Source organism: Ahaetulla prasina, chromosome 2 (genome assembly GCF_028640845.1).
Source record: "Ahaetulla prasina isolate Xishuangbanna chromosome 2, ASM2864084v1, whole genome shotgun sequence".
NCBI lineage: Eukaryota > Metazoa > Chordata > Lepidosauria > Squamata > Colubridae > Ahaetulla > Ahaetulla prasina.
In genome coordinates this window covers 280,380,411-280,388,805 of record NC_080540.1, presented here as the reverse complement: position 1 = coordinate 280,388,805, position 8,395 = coordinate 280,380,411, and the positions used below count along the sequence as shown (strand labels likewise).

Below are 8,395 nucleotides of genomic sequence, written 5' to 3'. Positions count from 1 at the left end.
ATGACTTCATCAACCCGTGAAGGCTTCTTAGTGCCTCTCAGCCTCAGGGCTATGTTCACCAGAGAGGACCCCAGCTCAACTGCGATGCAGTATCCAGGACGACCGGCATGATGGCATGCGCTTTGATCAGCTGGAGGCCGCTGCATCATTTATGTTTGGTAAATCATCAATTTCTGAGAAAGGAACTGGAATGAGTGAGAAGGAAAGAATATGAGGAAGAGGAGTGGAGTGCTGAGTGCGTTTTTCCTGCGGTTGGAAGACTGTATGGAGAGAGGAGAACTTAAAATAAGAAGATTACCGTTTTGTGGAGCTCTGAGAGAAGAGGTGATGGAGAAAGGGAAGGTTTGAGGCCCTCCTTCTGGGGAACAGTGGTGGCCAGCTTCCCTTCACTATGAGAATTTTGATGACATCACTTCCCTTCGGCTTCCTGGTTGACTAACTGTACTCTGGACTCGTTGCTCCTGTGAGTGCCCCCTGGTGGATCCGGAGGAAATTACAAGGATACTGTGCCTGCCTGAGGATTTCAACTGCTGGAGAGATGGAGAGAATTTTGGAAAAGTTATCTAATATGGACAAGAAATTGGATGAAATAAGAGCAGAAATTGTGACTATCCAAAAGGATTTAAAGGATACTCAACAAGTTTCAGCAGAAAACAAGCAGAAAGTGGAAGGTTTGGAGGGTGAGAGCGGGCAGTGCAGAAAGAGAGGAGCGACAGGCAATGCTGTGCTTGGACTACAGATGGATAAAATGTCATATGGGGCAAACTCACTTAACAAATGTTTCACTCAGCAACATGATTTTTGGCCTCAATTGTGATCGTAACCTGAGGACTACCTGTATAATGAAAGACTTTTAATGCTCTTATATCCTACCTTTTTGGATAATGTCTTTGGCCAAGGTAGTATATAGTAACTTGGGAGGTGGGTGGAGGGGTTGGTTAGTATCCTCCTTTAGTAGCAATTGTAAATTTTCATATGATTGGAGGCTTCTTTAAGGAGTCTTGGACTTTGGCTTTGAAAAGTATTTCTAAGGTTAGAGCAGTGTTTCTTAACTTTAAGATGAATGGATTTCAATTCCCAGAAATCCCCAGTCAGCTTTGCTGGCTGAGGAATTCTGGGAGTTGAAGTCCACAGTTTGTAAAGTTATCATAGTTGCCCACCCCTGCCTAGAGGTTTGGATGTTCCTACTCCAAAAACAAGCCAAAACATCAGTGTTCTAGTGGCAATTTGAAACTTAGCAAAACAATGACAAAACTACAAAAGCCTTTTAGTACCTATATTTGGGACACTTTCAGGCATCTGTTTCATATGTTAAAAACATTATACCATAGACCAATTACTAAGGAAATGCTAATATTTTTTCTAACTATCTTCCATAACTGTTTTAGGCTTTCAAATGTTCCCCATGGACCATCAGCCAAGTTTTTAGTCCAGAACAGTAAGTACAGCCACCTACTGAGTGAAATATTTTCTAATACAATCATTATATTTTAACTGCTTCCAAACAATCCACCAAAAAAATAAATGCTTGAGGTAATTATGTTGGGCATTTGCAAAAATTAGTATTGTAGACTGTGATTAGCTGCTATACTGTTCTCTTTTAAACAACTTCTCCACATAGCAGACAGTACATTCTTAATTGTACTTGATATTGTTTACAGTTCACACGTTGGCTGAGTTGAAGATGACTGGAAACTGTTTGAGAGGCTCTCGACCTGTTCTTTCTTTCGATCCAGTAAGAATAAACCTGCAGTTGTGCGACTATTCTTCTTTATGGTCTATAATCCTCATGCTTTTCTCCTTATTCCTAAACGTTTTAATTTCTTTGATAGATTTTTGACCAGAAACCGCATTATGCTTTGCTGAAAGAGCTATTTATTCAGGTCTGTATATATTTATTTATTTATTCTTAAAGGGCAATCTTCATCTGTCATGATGTGTTGTGCAGATTTGGAATCCTTTGATCAGGATTTTATATACATATTTGAGGAACAAGGTTTTGTTAGACTTGTAGTAAGTATAGGTTGTATTCCTATTTCGGTAGGAATTGCACATTATACATTAATATTAGTCTCCGTAAGACTTTGTCCACAAGGAAATACAATAGTAAGGTCTGAAGAATTCAGCTGTGATTTGATTTTCCATATTTTGCCTCCACTTCTGTGAACATAATTGAACTAAGTGTGCTGTAATTCATTTTTTCAATGTCTCCATTATATATACTATAGTTGACATCATAGTCTGTAGAAACCAAGAGTGCCAACACAGAAGTTATGTTGAAGTTGCCTTCAACAAATATTCAAAAAGTAGACAACCTTTGTATTATGAAAACAGAAAAAAAATTTATAGCCTGACTTTGTGATAAACAATTTGTGTGTTCGAACTATTTTAATAGCCACAAATCGACCAGACAAATGGAATGTGTGTTCTTTGTGATACCCATCTGGGACCATGAATGCATTGATCACTTAGCGCTCTCATTTCTCTTGACTAGATCTTTAGTACTCCACAGTATCATCCCAGGAGTCAGCCTTTTGTAGACCACGTTTTCACTTTCTCCATCACAGATGAGAGGATCTGGTTTCGAAATTATCAGGTTAGTTCCCGTTTTTTTGCTTATGGGCTCTAGTGAACAATAGTGACCAGAACTCTGAAGTTTTGGCCTCTGAAAAAGAACAGGACCGTTGAGTTCCAACCTAGAAGAAGTTAAATGTTTTTTTTTCTTTTTTCCCCCACTAGATTAGCTTTCGAAAAAATACACACACACACACACACACACACACACACACACACACATATTTAAACCTTTGATAAAATTGATCAGATGTCGACAGCAAAGCCAGCAACCTGAATTTGGAAATGATGTACGTAACAATGGTGCATATAGTTACAGTAATAATTGTAAAAACCAACCAAGGCAAGCTAAGTTTGCCTGCTTCTTGTATTTTTTGTTTTTGTTTTGCACAGGACTGGAAGAATTGTTTTCCTTCAGATTAATTAACTGAATTTTTTTTTCAGTTTGTCATTCTGTACAGAGACAAATTATGAAATTTAATTGAAGTTTAATGAAAGAAATAATTCCATGATTTCTTGTTTATGGACACAGTAATTAACCAGAGCTTGGAATTTATTTTATCAAATTTGTATGCTGTCAAATCTCTTAAATTATAATGGGAAAGTGCATTTACACGAAATTGTTGATGTGACAGTGTTCAAAGGGAGAACAGAGTTTGAATGTAAAGCTTGCTCAAGCTGATTTGTATAATGATGGGCCATATATAATGGTTACATAGCCACTGAATCATATTTCAATTTCATGCTGCAAGCAATGGTTTTCTTTTCCAATGAAAACTTTCCACTGACCTCCTAGTTTCCAGGTTTTTTCCTGGGTCAAAAAGAGATGGATTAAATATCAGGTGTTCAGGTTATAAAAGCCCTTAAACTCCTGTATAATAAAACCAGGAAGATTTGGGTACACTGAGGTTGAAGGTCCTGGAAAACGTAGGCAATAGAAATGGGCATTTAAGCATCTACATTAAGCATCTGCATGGGTGCTTCAAAGTTCTAATCAGAATAAAACGGGTGAAATGCTTCTGGTTTGGACCAAATCCCCCGATCCTGTAGCGATGGCAGTAGGTGGTTCGGAGAACCGGTAGCAAAAATCCCTGCCCCCCCCCATGCCCAGCTGAGCCGCACAATCATCAGAGGTTGTTTTTTTGTTTTTTTTTTACTTTTAAAAGCATTTTTTCTTCAGCCAGAAAAATGCTTTTAAAAGTTTTTTTAAAAGCCTCTGATGATTGCGCGGCTCAGCTGGGATCATCAGAGGAGCCTTTTAAAAGCATTTTTTCTACAGCCTCTTCAACCAAAGAAGTTGTAGAAAAAACACTTTTAAAAGTAAAAAAAAAAAAAGTTGGCCATGCCCACCCAGTCACATTATCCCCCCAAGCCACGCCCACAGAACCGATAGTAACAAATTTTACATTTCACCCTTGGATAAAATTTTAACATATTAGATCAAATAGTGCTAAGTAGTTTGATTCCAAATGCCAAAACACCCCTATGTTTTGTTCTGTTTCAGATCATAGAAGAAGATGGAGCTCTTGTTGAAATAGGGCCTCGTTTTGTCCTGAACCTAATCAAAATCTTCCAGGGCAGCTTTGGAGGACAAACCCTGTATGAAAACCCTCATTACCAGTCCCCAAATATGGTAATACTATATTCTTCTTGATAACTCTGGTCTTTTTTCTTAGGTACTCGAAGTGGTTTATGCAGCATAAAATGCTATACGATATAAATTGGGTTGAGAGAGGGTAATTAGTCCAGTGTCTTCCAGCAAGCTTCCTTGGCTGATGCTGGACTTGAACTGTGTCTTCACACCTAGTATCATCTGTCTCACACTTACTGCAACTTGACTGGTTACCCTGATGGCTGTGGCTGCACCATCTCAAACCATTAATAAAAATATCAGAATTTTGTCATTTTCCCCAATATTCTACTATGCTGAGTTGTCTCTTAATGACTACTGCACTTGCCCCTGATAGTTCATCTTAGGTGGTTTCTTTGGTCTTTATTTAAAAGGTAGTGGTTCCTTTGCATGCTATATATCCAAAATACATTTCTATATCTGAAAGCTGCTGCATCAACTTCAGTAGAGTCTTGTAATCTGCTGGCTGTTGACTCACGGTTACTTTGAGTCAGTCTCAAGATACTTGAAACAAGTATTCTATGCCTGTTGATTATTGATCTTATCAGATTAGCTTGTTATATGTTTCTTTAAACACTTGATATTCTGTGCACTTAATCTACACAGAAATTTTTGTGCAAATGAGCTTGGCATGTACTAGAAATGTGTACATTTGTTCAAATTTATTTGCAAAATTATAAATGATGGCTCTTACGCTAAAATTACCCAAAAACCAGCTGGTCGGTGGGAGGCGTGTGCCCATGCGCGGCAGAACTGAGCTGGGGCGACAGCTCGTGTGCCCGTAGAGAGGACTCTGTGTGCTACCTGTGGCACATGTGCCATAGGTTCGCCATTACAGATCTAGATCTTTAGTGGACATTCATGTTCATTATTTGATATTGCAGACACAGCATATTACCAAGTTACATAATATGGTTTTAGGTAATATGCCTGAAAATAGTGTAATACAATCCCTTTAGATATTAGAACTGGAGATCCAAGTTCAAATTTATCCTCAACTATGGAACTCATTGGGCAGCTTTGGGGCAGCCAATACATCTCTCAACTCATCCTTATCTCACAGGATCATTACTGTGAAGAAAAAGAACTTATGTAAAGCTATCTAAGTTCCTGGACAAAAGATGAATTATCAGTAAAATGCAAGTTATTAAAATTTCTGGAAACTGAAACTGGCAAGAAGGAGAAACTGATGGCAGATATTCTTTGCACATTGGGGGCTCTGGTTCTACCCCTGGAACATTCTGGTTCAGTTGCATAAAACTATCTGAAGGGTTGCAAAGTTTTTCAGTTGCCATAGAAAAACCTCGAACTGGGGAGGGGGGCAACTTTCAGCTTTCTAATGTTTTTTGATGCCTTACAGAACTCATATTAATTTGCTTTTATTATTATTACAGCATCGTCGGGAATTAAGACTGGCTCTAGTTGCTAAATTTAGAGAAAAGCAAAACATGAAACAGTTACAGAAATTGAAGAGTAAAGAAGACCAAGCACTCATTCCTAAAGATCCCACTGAGGAAGTTTTTGAAACACCAGCTGAAGAAAAGCCAATGGAGATAGAACTGGTGAGGCCAGAACCAAAAATGAGTTTGAAAAAGAAAAAGAAGAAAGTACACCAACGACAGAGGAAGTGCAACAGAAAGCTTGGCAGAATTGGCATACAGAATTAGAACTTTGAAAAAAAAGATGGAGATTAAGTGGACTTTATAGTACAGGATCTAATCAGTTACTTCACTAATTTTCTAATCAAGCATGTTGTAATCATTTATTGGCTGTTCTTAAATATTTTTACATTTTTTTTTGCTTCTCTTGCTTTTTTTACTTAAAAAAGGAAGTTGATAATAGGTATAACACAGAGTTAGAGAGAGCCAGTGGCTCTAGCAATCTCTCTCAGGCCTACTTTGAAAAGAAAAGTAGCCCACTGGAACAAACAAAACCTCTCTTAACCCGCTGTTTGGAAAAATAAACTCAACCATAAATCAACTGGACACTGAGAAATCACCCACTCAGTTTCCAATAGTTTAATGACTGAAATGCCTCCTCAGTTTGAAGACTAATAGTTTATGGAACTGGTATGTTTTCCTGCATTTTTTGCTGTAGATGTCCTACAGTAATTCCTATTTGAAGATTAATGATAACTCTTAATCCTGTATTAGAGGTTGTTTACTTCTTATCAGTGAGGGAAAACTTTTTTGTTATTAATAGCTGGAGGTAAAATTTCATATGTATACATATACTCAACTAAGATTCTTCAGTCTCAAATGTATTCCATAGCATTTACCAGTTTTGGACTGCACCCCAATTGCTTTTTCATTAAAAAAGAAAAGGAAAAGGACAAGAATTACAGATTAGGTTTATACAGTAGGGGTTGGTTTGCTTTAGAAGTCATTATGCTTTGAAATGCACAGGAGAACAGCATTTTAAAGCAGTTCTTTTTTTTTCCTGCATGAGTCTGAAAAAATGTAAACTGAGTGAGAATTGAAGAAACACAAACCTGCTTTAAGAAGTAATGTGCTCCTTTGCATTTCAAATACCCCTTTCAAATAATTTTGAGCTATGCACAATCCTGTAATACTTTACTGTTCTGAAACAAATAACTATCCTTAATCTATGCATGTTTGTGCAAATTTATCCTGTTAGGTTAAAAACAGTAACATTATATTATATTATATTATATAACATTATATTATAACACAGCTGGAAAGGACTCTGGTGATTTTCTAGTCCAACCTTCTGCTCAGACAGGAGACCCTATACCAGGGGTCTACAAACTTGGCTTTTTTAAGACTTGTGGATTTCAACTCTGGAAGTTAAAGTCCACAAGTCTTAAAAGAGCCAAGTTTGCAGACCCCCCTGCCCTATACTATTCTGGATAAATAACTGTCCAATCTCTTAAACTCAAGTGATGGGAGCACCGACAGCTTTCATCTGGAGGAAAGCTGTTCCACTGATTAATTTTAAAAAGAGTGGATGTGAGGTGACATGAATGTATAGTTTTTAATATTTGTTTACATTATTTGTTGGTTCAATAGCCACTGCCAAGCAATTTAAATTCAAGGATGTAATTTCTTGTGTTACAACAGTTTTCTTGGCATTGGCATTGCTGAATTTTTGAAATATTAAATTGGAGGAACTAGATTTTTTTTAAGTGTCGAAGCACAAAGAATAGTAACTTCCAGGCGGCAAATAGTAAAAACCCTCTTAATTCCTGTTAAGAGTTTTATTATTTGTCAAATCAACTAATTACAAAATAACACTAATAATCCATGTATCCTATAAGCAGAAATAGACACACATAATGTCCAATATTTCTTGCCCTTCTGCCAAATAGCATTGTAAAGCAGGTGACAAAACTGCCCTGTTTCAATTTCTAACAGTCGAATAGGTTAGACTAGTCGGAAAGACAATTAGTGATTCAATTTCTGCACAAGGTGTTCATCACCAGAATCTAAGAACAGATTTTGAGGGGGGGAAGGATCACGGATGTTAATTTTTTTTTATGTTTTTGTCGCTTTACAGCTAGAAAGTTAGCCTTGCTTTCAGTGAAATTAATTTGATGCGCAAAACGAGCCCTTGGTATCCAACTCCTCTGTCCACACTACAGAAATACGGGTAGTCCTTGACTTACGACAATTTATGTTGCTAAGTGAGACATTTGTTAAGTGAGTTTTGCCCCATTTACAAACTTTCTTGCCAAAGTAAACAAATCATTACTTCTTGTTAACAGGAATTGTTAAGTTAGTAACACAGCTGTTAAGTGAATTTGCCTTTCCCATTGATTTTGCTTGTCAGAAGGGGGTCACATGACCCAGGGACACCGCAGCCCTCGTGGTACAGATCTGCGTGAGCAGGGGGTTGGACTAGGTGACCTCCAAGGTTCCTTCCAATTCTTGTTACTATTACGAATATCAATCAATTGCCAAACATCCAAATATTGAGCACGTGACCACAGGGGACGCCGCAACGGTGGTTTAAGTGAAAAAACGGTCCCAAGTCTGTCACTAAAGTCCCTAATTTAGTGACTTTGAATGGTCACTAAATGAACGGTTGTAAATCGAAGACTAGCTGCGGTCCCGAATCCGCATTGGCAATTCCGATTTGAGGAAAAAGCAGGCACGACCACCGCCCTCGTTCTGATCCGAGGTAAGAGGCGGCTCCGAACGCCGCCCCTCCCCGGCCGAGCGACCCTGGAAC

General features: G+C 38.0%; 1 protein-coding gene across 1 annotated transcript; it reads left to right on the top strand.

Moving 5' to 3' along the window:
* The first annotated feature begins 1,238 nt into the window (after nucleotides 1–1,238).
* Nucleotides 1,239–6,939, top strand: BRIX1 (biogenesis of ribosomes BRX1). Its single transcript, XM_058170921.1, has 6 exons — nucleotides 1,239–1,438; nucleotides 1,662–1,735; nucleotides 1,833–1,883; nucleotides 2,495–2,596; nucleotides 4,079–4,207; nucleotides 5,599–6,939. The coding sequence occupies exons 1-6, from the start codon at nucleotides 1,246–1,248 to the stop codon at nucleotides 5,869–5,871; spliced, it is 822 nt and encodes a 273-aa protein (XP_058026904.1). The 5' UTR covers nucleotides 1,239–1,245; the 3' UTR covers nucleotides 5,872–6,939.
* The last annotated feature ends 1,456 nt before the right edge of the window (nucleotides 6,940–8,395 follow it).

Excerpts from the sequence above, each read along its gene's own strand:
- BRIX1 (XM_058170921.1), top strand. The coding sequence starts at position 1,246 with ATGACAAAACTACAAAAGCCTTTTAGTACCTATATTTGGGACACTTTC. Across the intron at positions 1,439-1,661 it reads CAAGTTTTTAGTCCAGAACA|TTCACACGTTGGCTGAGTTG; the intron begins GTAAGTACAGCC and ends TATTGTTTACAG. Across the intron at positions 4,208-5,598 it reads ATTACCAGTCCCCAAATATG|CATCGTCGGGAATTAAGACT; the intron begins GTAATACTATAT and ends TTATTATTACAG.